General features: G+C 38.2%; 2 protein-coding genes across 7 annotated transcripts; both read left to right on the forward strand.

The window, feature by feature from the left end:
* Nucleotides 1-47: 47 nt before the first annotated feature.
* Nucleotides 48-5,677, forward strand: pole2 (polymerase (DNA directed), epsilon 2). The gene is made up of 19 exons (XM_046062476.1): nt 48-198; nt 676-776; nt 871-946; nt 1,381-1,458; nt 1,611-1,704; nt 1,814-1,888; nt 2,058-2,141; nt 2,246-2,302; nt 2,399-2,447; nt 2,540-2,612; nt 3,110-3,282; nt 3,387-3,476; nt 3,595-3,649; nt 3,749-3,808; nt 3,899-3,976; nt 4,123-4,231; nt 4,978-5,154; nt 5,327-5,394; nt 5,507-5,677. The coding sequence occupies exons 1-19, from the start codon at nt 128-130 to the stop codon at nt 5,523-5,525; spliced, it is 1,587 nt and encodes a 528-aa protein (XP_045918432.1). The 5' UTR covers nt 48-127; the 3' UTR covers nt 5,526-5,677.
* Nucleotides 5,678-8,424: 2,747 nt separating this feature from the next.
* klhdc2 (kelch domain containing 2) lies at nt 8,425-13,713 on the forward strand. 6 transcript variants are annotated; one of them, XM_046062478.1, is made up of 14 exons: nt 8,425-8,666; nt 9,341-9,607; nt 9,716-9,795; nt 9,869-9,986; nt 10,130-10,272; nt 10,917-11,001; nt 11,164-11,247; nt 11,389-11,469; nt 11,624-11,682; nt 11,862-11,971; nt 12,063-12,135; nt 12,295-12,382; nt 12,481-12,533; nt 12,645-13,713. In XM_046062478.1, the coding sequence occupies exons 2-14, from the start codon at nt 9,347-9,349 to the stop codon at nt 12,766-12,768; spliced, it is 1,359 nt and encodes a 452-aa protein (XP_045918434.1). In that variant the 5' UTR covers nt 8,425-8,666; nt 9,341-9,346; the 3' UTR covers nt 12,769-13,713. The 6 variants fall into 6 exon arrangements, with proteins under 6 accessions (XP_045918434.1, XP_045918433.1, XP_045918439.1 ...); XM_046062477.1 differs by having other exon boundaries at nt 8,426-8,666; nt 9,337-9,607; XM_046062483.1 differs by having other exon boundaries at nt 8,430-8,666; nt 9,337-9,607; nt 10,160-10,272.

The following is a 13,713-nucleotide window of genomic DNA, read 5'->3' on the forward strand; positions in this document are numbered from 1 at the left end:
TTTGAGTGCTGCTTTTCATTATTTTTTTAGACAGAGGAGGGCGGGATTCACCAACGGAAGTGATGCAACACATGCGGAAATGGACATTTAGCGCCAAGACTTGAGCTGGACAGTAACGTTAACAACTATGGATGTCGTTCGCAAAATAAAGACAAAAGTGTCCGGTGGCTTCAAGATGCGGGGACTTATACTACGACCGTATGTACTGTTTTGTAAATGGTATTACAAATTGTATTGTACATGCTTTTGCTAATGTTACTTACTGACGGCAAGAGCGCTAACACAATAACGTTTACGATTTCAACTCCTAAAGTGCTTTAGATTAATTTGCAACTATTATTATCTACTATCTCCATTTAACAAGCAAAAAATGCTTGAAACAATTCAACCCTTATGTCTGTAAAGATTTTCAGTCAAACAAGGAGGGTTAAATCAAGGGCAACATGTCCAGTTGGCCTTGATTTAACCCTCCTTGGATAACCTGTTTATATTGTTTATAAAGCCCCAAGAAATTAAGAAATTCATTGAGAAGTTTCAAATGTTTCCAGTGAAATTTTTAAATTGAAGCAAGCACCAACACATTCTGCTGTTGATAATTGGCATTTTGTAGTTTTCTAGCAGCAGTCAAAAGGAAGAAACAACAACATATGCATGTTTTCTTGTTTTGTGCTACAGTGAAGCCAGCAAATATCTTGTGGAGGTGCTGGAGTCTGTCGATCCTTCTGAACTGGATGATGTTATTGAAAGGGTCCTGGATGCAGTGGAAAAGCAACCATGTAAGTACAGCACTACCAGTCACCACATATCACAGTGTGTTTAGTGCAGTGCTGTGTGCAGCACTTAATGTGTAATGTTTGTGTTTTCCAACAGTGTCCTCTAGCATGATAGAGCTGTCTGTGGTGGAAAGTGCTGTACAGGATTGCAGTCAGTCTTGTGATGAAACCATGTAAGTGTGTATGTGTTTTTTTTAATTGTACTGATAAATTAGTAAAATAATTAAATCCTTTTCTGTCACCAGCCCATTTCCATGTTAGTTTTAAGGTGCACCCAAGTTAATCTTTTGAGTTGAATAAATATTTCTAATGATGTTTAATCATGATGCATGTTATGTAGTTAAATGAGACATCATTAATATCAATTGAGCTTTTTTTTTTTTTAAAACAAACCTAACAGTTGAAACGTGTAGAAATTGAATAAGAAACTAAGACTGAGATCTTAATGTGTAGGGTAGGTTATTTAGTTATGTCCTTGCTATATTGTAATAATGCAAATTCAAATTGGCCATTTTATATCTATTCAACCTACAAGTAGATGTTGCAGCATTATCAGCTTTTTTTTCCTGTAGAACATCTTAAGAATAACAGTTTAACTTTCTTCCAGCGATAATGTTTTCAACATCATTGGAGCCTTTGATGTGCCCAGATACATTTACAGTGTGGAGCAGAAGAAATTTGTTCCGTGAGTAAAGGGGACAGTTTCTTTCTCCTTCGTGATTTTTGCTGCTTGTGTTAGGCCAAGTGTGTATGCTTAATGTACTGCAGACCGTTTGGTCTACTGCGGCTTGCAGGCGACATTTTTAAAGTTTTCATTTTGGCTTTTCTTCCCTCCAGCATTAGTATGACGAGCCATCCAGCCTCCAGTCTGTGTGGTTTGGCCAAAGACAAAGCTGAACTCTTCAGGGAGCGCTACACTATCTTACAGCAAGTTAGTGAGCTCTATTCATTATCCAGACTGGGGAACTGACCCACACTTTGCTGCTTTTTCCAGTATGTGTAGCTTGCATGTCATATTTATACAGACATGTTTTTTGTAGCGTACACATCGGCATGAGCTCTTCACCCCGCCTGCAATAGGAGCTGCTGTTGAAGAGGGTCAAAACAAATTTCAGGTAACAAATTTTGAACCACTATAATGACCACCAAGGTATTTATTTTTCTTGAGCCATTACACTCATCAGTATTTAGCTGCTTTGATAGTTGGAAAATATAACACATCGTACTGTTTTGCATTTGACAGTTTTTGTAACTTTCTTCTTTTTTGTGATTTGTCTTCTCTAGCTCAAGACAATTGAAGCACTGCTTGGTAGCACAGCTAAACTGGGAGAGGTGATTGTACTGGGGATGGTCACACAGCTGAAAGAGGCGAGTTAATGATATTCCATGCCCCAAGTTCTTAGAGGTCTGTTTTCCCGTACAATGTATATTTCCATCTAGTTTCTGAAAGATTTCTTCATCTTCTTTTAAAGGGTAAATTTTACCTGGAGGACCCGAGTGGAACAGTACAGCTGGACATGTCCAAAGCAATATCCTTTCAGATGTTTGTTGGACAAAAATGACTTTATAATATGTAATATTTTAGTTTATTTTAAAATGTATGTATTCCTTAACTGGGTTCTCACCAGTTTCATAATGGCCTGTATACAGAATCCTGCTTTGTACTGGCAGAGGGTAAGATAAAAGTAAAGAAAATGAAAACAAGACTACAACATTAAAAAGTAATACATTACATACATAATGAAAAGTAAAGTTTTGTCCTTTAGGTTGGTACGAGGACTCAGTTTTTCACATCAATGGCTTCGGGTTTCCACCAACAGAGTTGTCATCAGCCACAAGGTCAGTGGATTGGAGGAAAAGAGTTCAGATAAACTTTCATTGCAAGTTTAAGTACTGAGCTGTCGATGTAGTGGTATGTGCAGCCTGACGTTAGATATTGGGGTAAGTGTGTAGCTTTTCACATGCTGAAATTACAGCAAAGGTGAAGCAGAATTTGGTGTCATCTGTGAAGGCATTTTACCTTGTTTTTGCAATGCAGTGAAAATATCATTGCCAAATATTCTTAAAAACTAAACTACATGATATACTAATTTATAAATATTTGAGGTTTAAGTTTAGCATTAAGTTATCTTTTACAAGATACTTGCCTCTTGTAAAAATGTAGTTTATAAAGGACACAGCTTCATTTAAAACAACAGTGAGTCACTGACGAGGTCCACAGGCACCACTATATTTTGTTGAGGTTTTCAGTATCTTAAAGTGAATCCTGCATTATTCTGTGAGCTCCATAGACATTCTTCCTGCACCCTCACTATGTTCCCTTGCTTTATTGCCAGGGCATACTACGGCAACATAAACTTCTTTGGTGGTCCATCCACCACTTCGGTGAAGGCTTCAGCCAAACTGAAGCAGCTGGAGGAGGAGAATGAGGATGCCATGTTTGTAGTTGTTTCTGATGTGTGGCTGGATGATGTTGAAGTGATGGAAAAGCTCAACCTCATGTTCTCAGGTCCAGTATTGCATCATAGTCTTAGACTTTACAGGTCAAGAATCTGCACTTTAGAGGGCAGCTATCACATTTAGCTATACGTTTTTTTTTCTTCTTCTAAACAGGCTATGCTTCGATGCCTCCCACCTGTTTCATTTTGTGTGGTAACTTCTCTTCTGCACCGTATGGAAAAACACAGATCAAATCACTCAAAGGTGAGACTTTTGAGTACTCGTCAGTGATAACCTACTGTAGATTTTAAGACCTCTGTGTGTAATATATGGATAAATAGACTTGAGCATTTCAGAAGCTAATTCATTTTTGTCTCTTTAGAGTCATTGAAGGCTCTTGCTGATGCTATATGTGCATATCCCAGCATTCACAGCAGGTAGGATCCGATGGAATTGTTACTGTTTGCTCTGCTCTTTTTTTTATATATTCAAGTTTCAATGTGTTTGATTTGAACATGTTCACCACACACCTGCAGTAGTCGCTTTGTGTTTGTTCCTGGCCCTGAAGACCCTGGCCCAGGCACCATCCTGCCAAGGTAAACCTTCAGACATCTGCTTTTTAACAGCATTATGTGAGTTTTGTTTAGTGGTTTGGATGCAAATGTAGATAAATATGTTCCTCTTAGGCCTCCCTTGGCAGATCACATCACGGAGGAGTTCAGACAAAGGGTGCCATTTTCAGTGTTCACTACTAACCCATGCAGGTAAAACATTTGAGGCTTTTATTTAATGTCAAAATCTTTAAGTATTGTGTTCAGGGTTTTGGTGTACACAAGTTTGGTTTGTAAGCCGTTATCATGACATTTTTTACCTAGAAACTAAAAGTGACCTGCTGTGTTTTTCCTTTCAGGATTCAGTACTGCAGCCAGGAGATCGTCATTATCAGGGAAGACCTGGTCAACAAGATGTGCAGGAACTGCTTTCGATTGCCCAACAACAAGCTTGACATTCCAAACCATGTGGGTTTTATCTTCTCTGAACAAACCTTTACCTAATAGTGCGTTCCATTTACCTCGGAGGTTGGAGCTGGGAATAACGTCACACCCAAGTTGATGGCGTTCCAGTTAACAAGTCAGAAAACCTCACTCGGCCAGCCGTTGTTTACAACTAGCCAGGTTAGCTATTGTTTTGCCGTCTGATTTAAAAAAAAAAAAAAAAATTAAAAAAAAAAGGCATTGCGTGGTATTTACTCATACTAAACACTATAGCAGTATTTCCACAGACAGCAGTTGGACAGCACTTTGTGTCGAAAATGTATATGAGACACTAGTACACAGAAGTGCTAAAACAATACTAACTACAGCTTTCACTAACTGTTCATACTCAGCAGCCATCTTGGATCACAAAGTCAGGGTAGTGCAATTCTCCCAACTTTCCAAGTCGGAAATCCGACCTAAGGGGGCATTCCTTGTGAAATTTCCGACTTTGAACTTGGAAATTCCGACTTCCCATGTCAAATGGAACGCACCATAATATTTGAGTGAAATGTATGTCAGCAGACGTTGAGATAGTAGTAATTGTGTTGTCTGATGTTTTATTTACCTTTTGTACATAGTATTTTAAGTGTTAGTCATTCTTTCTACTTTAAGTGCTCCTTAAGTAGTAAGTTGTTTTCAGTTATGTTGGTCTTTTCTGACAGAACACAATGTGAAATGTCTTATTTTTGTAAATAACTAATCGTGTCTTTCGCTCCTGCTCTCCCCAGTTTGTTAAGACCATCCTATCCCAGGGTCACTTGACTCCACTGCCTCTGTATGTAAGTCCTGTGTTCTGGGCGTACGACTACTCCCTGCGTGTCTACCCGGTCCCTGATGTCGTCATCTTCGCAGACAAATATGACCCCTTCAGCATCACAAACACAGACTGCCTCTGTGTCAACCCGGTGAGAAAGAGAAGAAACCCAAGCAAGGGCCGTAAAAAATTATCCTTGAATAAGTATTTTTCCATCTGGTCTTTGAAAGTTAAATAATGGTCTTGTCTCAAAGTGGACCTGCATTTGTTTCTAATATAATTTATTTTTATTAATTAATTTTGTCAATAATTTATTTCTACAGGGCTCATTCCCAAGAAGTGGCTTCACATTTAAGGTGTACTACCCATCCAACAGAACTGTTGAAGACAGGTGAGATGCTTCTTGAAGTTTCACTATTCTCTCCACATCATTCACTACAGATAACTAGTTTCAACCATCACTAATATTTGTACTAATCAGTTGTGTTCTCATGTGTTCACAGCAAACTTAAAGGACTCTAAAGAAAATCATGGATTCATGAGTGGTTTGGAATGATTTGTACATTGCTTTTGTATGATACTGTATGCTTAAAATGGATTAGTAATCAAACCATTGTAGTGTTTTATTATGTATCTGTATGTTCTGTCATTATTAATAAAGGTTTTATTCTGAACACCCTGACATTTTTGTGTATGCACAATGGTCAACCCTAGTTTGAGAAATCTGTCTAGAAGACAAGCAAGCTTGAGTTTCTTAAAGAAACTTAAGTCATCATAGTGATGATATAATTCCAAATTAGGATTTTGATTCTTCGTATGTGCAAGCAATTTAATATTGCTGTATAACAACTGTGGCTAACTATAAAGGTGTTAAACAAGTGAAGACTTTTACTTCGTCTGAAGCTATTACTACCCAGCTCATTATGGAGAGATGTAACATAAGATATGGACTGATAATCAGATGGAAATGACAACTGGAACAGTTCCGCTAGGCAAAAATGTGTTTAAATTTCAAGTGAACATTTGAACAAAAAATGCAACAAAAGAAGGGCTACACAGGTGCTGACAAACACACGCTAAACAATAGAACAAAAGGGTCTTATCCAAAGACAGTTAAATAGCTCTGGGCTCAAAATACACTGGTGGTACACTAGAGAACAAAATAACAAAAGAAGGTCAGCACCCATAAGCTTACAAAAAACAGCAAACAAACTAGCAGTTATTCTGGAAACACAGACAGAGAGGTCTCAATTAAGAATGTCCAACACTTTGTTCTCTACTACAAAACTGTGAATTACAAAGGATCAATGCACTGACTGAAGCCACTCTGACAGGCAACAGTCAGGGCAACACTACAAAGCACAAACTCACTCTAGACTGAACACTGATATGCAGCACAAGCCAAATATTTTAGGATTCCTTGGATGAGATAACTGCATATTTTATGGGAGAGGTGACAACCTGCAAGAGCTTTAAAACCACACTATAGAGAAGAATACTCTGCTTCTGATTCTGCAGTAACAAGTCCCCAGCAGCCTCAGGACAGCAACACCAACTCAAGCAGACCAAACCAAATTATCAACAAGCAAAAAGAAAAATATATTGAATACTGGAAAAAATGACCAAAACACAAAGTAAATTCCAATGTTATCTGACCCTAAAAAGAGAATTCACACTGGCAAATTACCTGAGCACAATAAAATGTCCTAAACTAAGAAAAATGCTGACAACATACAGACTGAGTGAACACAGCCTGGCCATAGAAAAGGGTCACCACAGACAGAGCTGGCTACCACAAAAGGAGAGACTCTGCTCCCAGTGTGACACAGGACAGGTAGAGACAGAGCTGCACTTTCTAACCTCATGCCCTAAATATAAAATACTAAGACAAAAACACATTTTCCAAATATACCCCGAATTCGAATTCATATCAGACACACAGAAACTCCCCTATTTACTGGGAGAAATGCCCAAATGTCAAATAATTGCTGCAAAATATATCTCATCATGCCATGAACTGAGGACAACCAATGGAAACTTAGACTAATAAATAACTGTACTAATTTTCAAATGATTATTATTTTGATTGTTTGATATTTTAGTAACTGTTGTGTTTTTAAATCTCACATTTGATACTCATTTTTGACTTTTTTAAAAATGAACTAATTAATTAATTTTAGTTTTTTTCCCCTATTAATATACACACGCATGTACAGTTTTATCTATTAATTTTATTTTATTTTTTTTATATATTTTTATAATAACACACGTTACTGTCATTTACTTAGTTTATTTAAATTTTTTATTATTTTTTTTACACACACACGTTACTGTGTCATTTACTTAATTTATTTTAATATTTGAATTATTATTTTTTGTTTGTTTTAACACACACACACACACACTTACTGTTTTATTTATTTACTTTTTTAAAATATTTATTTTTACGGAATTTTTATATTTTATATATATTTTTTATTATTATTATTTTATTTTGTATTAACACACACAAACAACTTTTGCTGTTTTATTTTCTTATCTAATGAAATGTATGAAATTAATTGTCCTTATGTACTTTATATATCTCTGGGAATATTGTTGCTATTAAGGGGCAGCTTTTCTTTTAAACTAATGAAATGTAGAAATATACACTGATTGAAAGATTCAGCACTTAAAGTCATTGTTTGTTATGTGAAGAGGATTTTTGTTTGCATACCGCAAGTGAAGACGATTCATCATATTCAAAAGTCCCTTGATGAGGTCCCTGTGCAGCATAGCCATAGCCCACAAAGAATATAAGTCTACGGAAACAATATCAGACAAAATATTTAAAATATCTGTAATTACCTTTATGCATCTAACTAGTGATGTGCCATACCACTTAATTCCTGTACATCCAATACCAAGTAATACCCAGGCTGGTACTGATAGCGATACCAATACTTTTTACATATTTAATTTCTAGCTTCATGTGACCTCCCCCTCCCTTCCTATTTCTGTATTCATGAGGGAAATAAAGAGTAGGCTGTAGGCTTACTAATTCCAAGTAATAGCCGCATAATGATAACACATCAAACTACTGTCATATTCTTTAATTATAATAAAAATATCCTGCTCAGAACTGCTGCTTCAAAACACCATCATATTATTGTGATCATACTCAGATGTTTAGCGAAGTTTGCGATTTTGCCAAAGTATTTCACTGTCTTTGCACACACAACGCGACTGCTTCTACAGTCAGCCAGGGTCAGTATTCAATCGCGGGAAATGTCAAGAGCTGCAGCGGGTCACTTCAAAGAAGCTCCTCACAGAGCCGTAGCGCAAGCATGACTTGACAGGCGGAAGGAGAAGTAGTTCCTATCAACCGTGTATAATTACACCATCCTGGTGCCAGTAAGCTGAACTAACCCAGTGCCGTTAAACTAACATAACTAACGTCTACGTGTACCAGCTGATCAGAAGCAGAGTTGTAGAAAGTGTGGTGATGAACAAATAACGCGTTTTCCTAGTATGGTGGTTAAAATTGGTTATAAAGCAGACCTTACAAAGATGGCGGATTTAAGATGTCAACAACTTCCGGTCGTGCCCCCAAAATGCTTGCCATGACCTCACATACATGTCGTAGTGCTTTTGAAATTTACAGGAAAACAAACATCTGACAAGGTAAGATAGCGACAGGTGCGGATAGATTTTATCCAGAGCTACAATCACATGCAGGTTAGCTTCGAGAGCACCGTGGCCGATATCATTTTTAGGACCTTCCTTGCTCCGAATCGTCCGAGTGTTTTGCATTACGAAGTTCACAAACGCTCTGTAATGTTAGCAAACGGCAGTTAGGTGCTCGCTGGCTTGATGGCCAGCCAAGCGGTTTAGGGATTTTTAAACATAACCAGTTCACTTGGGTCTTCAGTTAGTCTTATCTTTAAGACAAAGGCTAAGCTAACAGCCAACGTTCATTTAGCAACCTAAATAGTTAAGCCAAACAAAGTAGGTCAACAGTAATCTGCTGCTATCGCTATCTGGTCCATTGTCCCGAATTATAGTCATGGTATCTATAAATGCTAAATTCTTGCAACTGCACTAAAAAGCTGAGGTATAGATCAGTAAACACGCCATATTTAGAAAGAACATGCCTTTGTTGTTGTCTTGTTCTTTTAAAAATGAATTGCTTCATTTCCTTAACGTTACAGCCAGTGTGTTGAATGTGGGTCGTTTTAACTTAACGTTACTGTTATACTACTTTTAGATTATTGGACAAAGTAATCAGTAAATTAATAATCCTATCAGAACAAACCTATATGATTTCTCTCTCACACACTTCTTGCCCTGATAGATAGACTGACATGGCAGAGAGAATGGCAGAGATGGAGGAAGACATTGGAGATGTGCCAGCCGGAGAGGATGACAATGACTCAGACAGAGATGAAGATGACAGGCTGTTTGCTTGGATGGTAAATGACGATATGGATGAGGACGAGGTGGAGGATGAACAGCCCTTGGACACTGAAGCATCCGAGTCCTTTGAGTTGGATACCCCAGCTGAGCGCAGTGGTCATATAGCAGTGGTTGACAGAAACATCATGTATGTCTGGGGTGGATACAAGGTAAGGAGTTTATTAGATCCTACATCTGCATTTTTTATTATATTTATTAACATTTTCCTCCAGTCAGCATTTTTATTTAAATTATATTTTACTCCCCCTCTGTATAAGAATGCTCAAAACAACGGATTCTATGACTTGTACCTGCCGAGAAGTGAGATCTGGACATACAACATGGAGTCAGGAGTATGGTAATAGCTGTTACATTAAATTTGTCATTTGCACGCAAAGTCGACAAAATAAAGAAAACCTCAATGTTCACAGGACAAAGCATTTAGCCGGAGGTAACCTGCACACATCCATGTCGGGCAGCTGTGGGGTTTGTGTGGATGGAGTCCTCTACCTATTTGGAGGTCATCACACCATGGGAAACACAAACAGGGTACAGTTTGTCTGTTGCATTAAACAATTTTTTTAACATCCAGATTTTTTTGTTTGTTTTGGGGTTTTTTTAAATGAGTGCATGATGTTGAAACACAAGACCTTGAGGTGGGTCAGCCTGCTGAGTTTGCGATCCCCTTTCAGATCTCCTGCATTCTGTGCTGTGCTTTGCAGATCTACCGCCTGCCCCTGAGAGCTCCCAGCCTCGTTTGGGAGGAAATGAGGGATCTGAAAGGACTCCCTCCATCCTGCAAGGACAAGCTTGGGTGCTGGGTTCAGAAGAATAGGTGAAGGATGACTGTACCAAAATGCCAGATATCAGCTGAAAGATTAATCAGACTATCACTACTGACCCAATGTGCTTGGGAAAGTGGTAATAATTACAGCAAGCTACTTGACAAATAAGCTCCCCAGTAGGAAGCTTCAAGATCACAATTCAAAAAGATGTACATATTCTTTTCCATGTGTCGCCAAGTCCTCATGGTGGGAATTGTTGTAAATAATAGAGAGTACAGTCTAGACCTGCTCTATATGAAAAGTGCAATGAGATAACTTTTGTTTTGAATTGGCCCAATATAAATAAAACTGAATTGATTGCATGGTTAATTATGACTTCAGTGAAGACAATCTTTTGACACAAAATATTCATTTAAATAAGTTTTATTTTAAGAAGCAAGTTTACAAACTTTCCCTTAAAGTGCCTTGAATTTTAGCTTGTAGATGCACTGATCAAATGTCATAAATGAACTGAAACTAGGTTTCTTGAGTGTTGAATGACATTAAATGTTGGCCATCAAGAACTGAGTTTCAGCCATGTGATCATGTTAACCATAGTTTGGGTGATTTATACACAATAGATGCATAAAGGTAATTACAGATTTTTTACTTGGGAGCGATATATTAAATGTTTTGTTTGATATTGTATTCGTAGACTTATATTCTTTGGGGGCTATGGCTATGCTGCACAAGGACCTTATCAAGGGACTTTTGAATATGATGAATCGTCTTCACTTGCGGTAGGCAAACAAATCCTCTTCACATAATGAACAATGACTTTAAGTGCTGAATCTTTCAATCAGTGTATATTTCTACATTTCGTTAGTTTAAAAGAAAAGCTGCCCCTTAATAGAAAGTTATTTAAAAAAATAAATATTTTTGTTTGTTTTTTGCTGCTGCAGTGGGACAGCCCTGGGAGAGGCTGGAACAACCACATCCATATCCTGGACCTGGAGACATCTACATGGAGCCAGCCTATCACTACGGTAAACGCATGCACAGATGCTACCAACTTTACCTCACATGTTTATATGCTTTTTCAGATATATTGGAACTCTTTAAAACTAAACTAAAAAATTATTTGACATTAATAAATATTTTCTCTGTGTTGGTGTGGCTTGATGTAGGGGAACACCCCATCACCCAGAGCAGCTCATGCCTGCGCCACAGTTGGTAACCGAGGCTATGTGTTTGGTGGACGATACAAGGTAAGGAAAATAAAACTAACAATGCAACATGTGTGTGTTGAGCCTCTTTTGTTGTGAATTCCTGTCATATGGTTGATATTGCTGATTTTGCCTACCTCTGCAAAAGTGTAGTCCCAGATTTGCGAATTCATTCTCCATCTCCATCGTTCCACAGAACTACAGGCTAAATGACCTGTACTACATCGACTTGGACACGTGGGAGTGGCATGAAATGTAAGTGTTCTTTTCATTCACGTAGGCCTTCCTGCAGAATAACCTGACAAGAGAAATTAAATACTATATTATCAGGACACCTTTTGCGAAGGACAGGAGGGCATTGATGCTCATTATTGACAGTCATCCTCTAACGTGCATCTACAGTTACACATCATCTATCAATTGTGTTCTTGTAGGAGCGTTCCCCAACATGGTCCTGTGGGCCGGTCTTGGCACTCCTTCACTCCTGTGTCACCAGACCACATCTTCTTATTTGGAGGTTTCACCACAGACAGGGAGACACTGAGTGAGTCTTGACGCTTGTTCTGGAGTAGCAAATAAATCCTGGCCACCTCAAAATGGTCGCTGGTCTCAGGAAGGTATCCTCTGTTTTTCAGGCGACGCTTGGCTGTACTATGTGAGCAAAAATGAATGGAAGCCTTTCAAACACAGTCACACAGAGAGACCAAGGTAATTCTGTCATCTTGCACTCGTGAACACTAAGGTTTGTGTGCTTGTAGATAAAGTTTCCAGGGGATGGCTGCTCATGTGGATTGAGGGTTTGTGAAAAATGTTAAGTGAACACACACTATGTAGACAGTAGTTGAAATTGTGCTGTGTGTATTTCAGGCTGTGGCACACAGCGTGCTCAGGTCCTGATGGGGAGGTGTTTGTGTTTGGAGGGTGTGCCAACAACCTGTTGTCCAATCGCAGAGCTGTAAGCTGCAAGTCATGTCTTGATACAATAGTTGTTGTTTTACATACATTAAAAGCTTTTCTACTGAATTTGACTTTTTTTTTTTTTTTTTTTAACAGGCTCATAGCAATGAGTTACTAGTTTTCAACGTTCAGCCTAAATCACTAGTTCGGTGAGTGTGCAGAAGTGAAGATGATGCTCTACAATTGGGACTTTATTTTACACCAGAAACTGAAATGTTCTTATTATATTGTGCTTATATTTGCCTGTCCCCACTCCCCAGGTTCTGTATGGAGGCAGTCCTGCAGCACAGGGAGCGTTTGTCTAGTTACTGGGACTGCTTGCCTAAACACCTCCTGCACAGCCTCAAACAGAGAATGGCACGTGTCAATACAATGGGCTCGTAGGCTGAGAGGAAGCCATCAATCTAATCCGGAGGATTACAGAAGAGTGTGTGTGTGTGTGTGTGTGTGTGTGTAAAAAATCAGTGTCACCCTCAAAGCAGGTAGTCCTATTGGAGTGTTAGTTTAATGTGTGTGTACAAAAAAAAAATCTAAGCAATAGTGAACAGCTGTGGAACTGTTGGAAATAGGTACTGACTGGCACACAAAGGTTCACAGGCGATCCTCAAACTCTCCATTACCCTTTTCTGTTAATTATCTTATATTGAACTCTTGCAAAGACAGAACCTTTTAGTGGAGTAGCAGTGAAGGTGATTGTAGTTGATAGTTTGGAAAGGGGGGCAGGACTTTGGCTTTGTGTTTTCGCAAAGTCCCTTTTCACCATGAGTATAGTAAATCTTGTAGGTATACAAGAGTCAAGGGCAAAGTTCTGCTCCTATAAACAAACACACATGCCAGTCACTTGCTAAAACAGAACCAATGTTAAATATGTGTCTAATGTCTTAACACTAAATGCAGTGGTGCAAGGCTGAAGGCTTTTTGTTTTTGTTTTTTTTTTAGGGAGCCTGTTGCTTTAATGTTGAATATTGGATAGTTTTCACAGACCTAAAACTACTGCTTTGTTACGCAAGACTATCTACTCTGAAGCCACATAAATGTTTATTCTTAGTTTATACACACACTCTTGTGAGGAAATATGGGGGTTCTTGTTCTCAAAAAAAGCTTTTAAACCTTTTAAATTGTAATTAATGGCTCCTGTAGTACTTTCATTTAATCAACTTAAATACTGCGAGTGTATTGGATGTTGAGCCACATTGCACTGAAATGCCTAATGTCAGTAGGGCTTTATTTGTATTTGCCTGGTTTGCACAATGTTCCCTTGGTGTTTTTTATTGTAGAATATGGTGCATAATGTTACTTTATACTCAAAGAATAAACACATACCATAAA

This window comes from Micropterus dolomieu, linkage group LG11 (assembly GCF_021292245.1).
Source record: "Micropterus dolomieu isolate WLL.071019.BEF.003 ecotype Adirondacks linkage group LG11, ASM2129224v1, whole genome shotgun sequence".
Taxonomy (NCBI): domain Eukaryota; kingdom Metazoa; phylum Chordata; class Actinopteri; order Centrarchiformes; family Centrarchidae; genus Micropterus; species Micropterus dolomieu.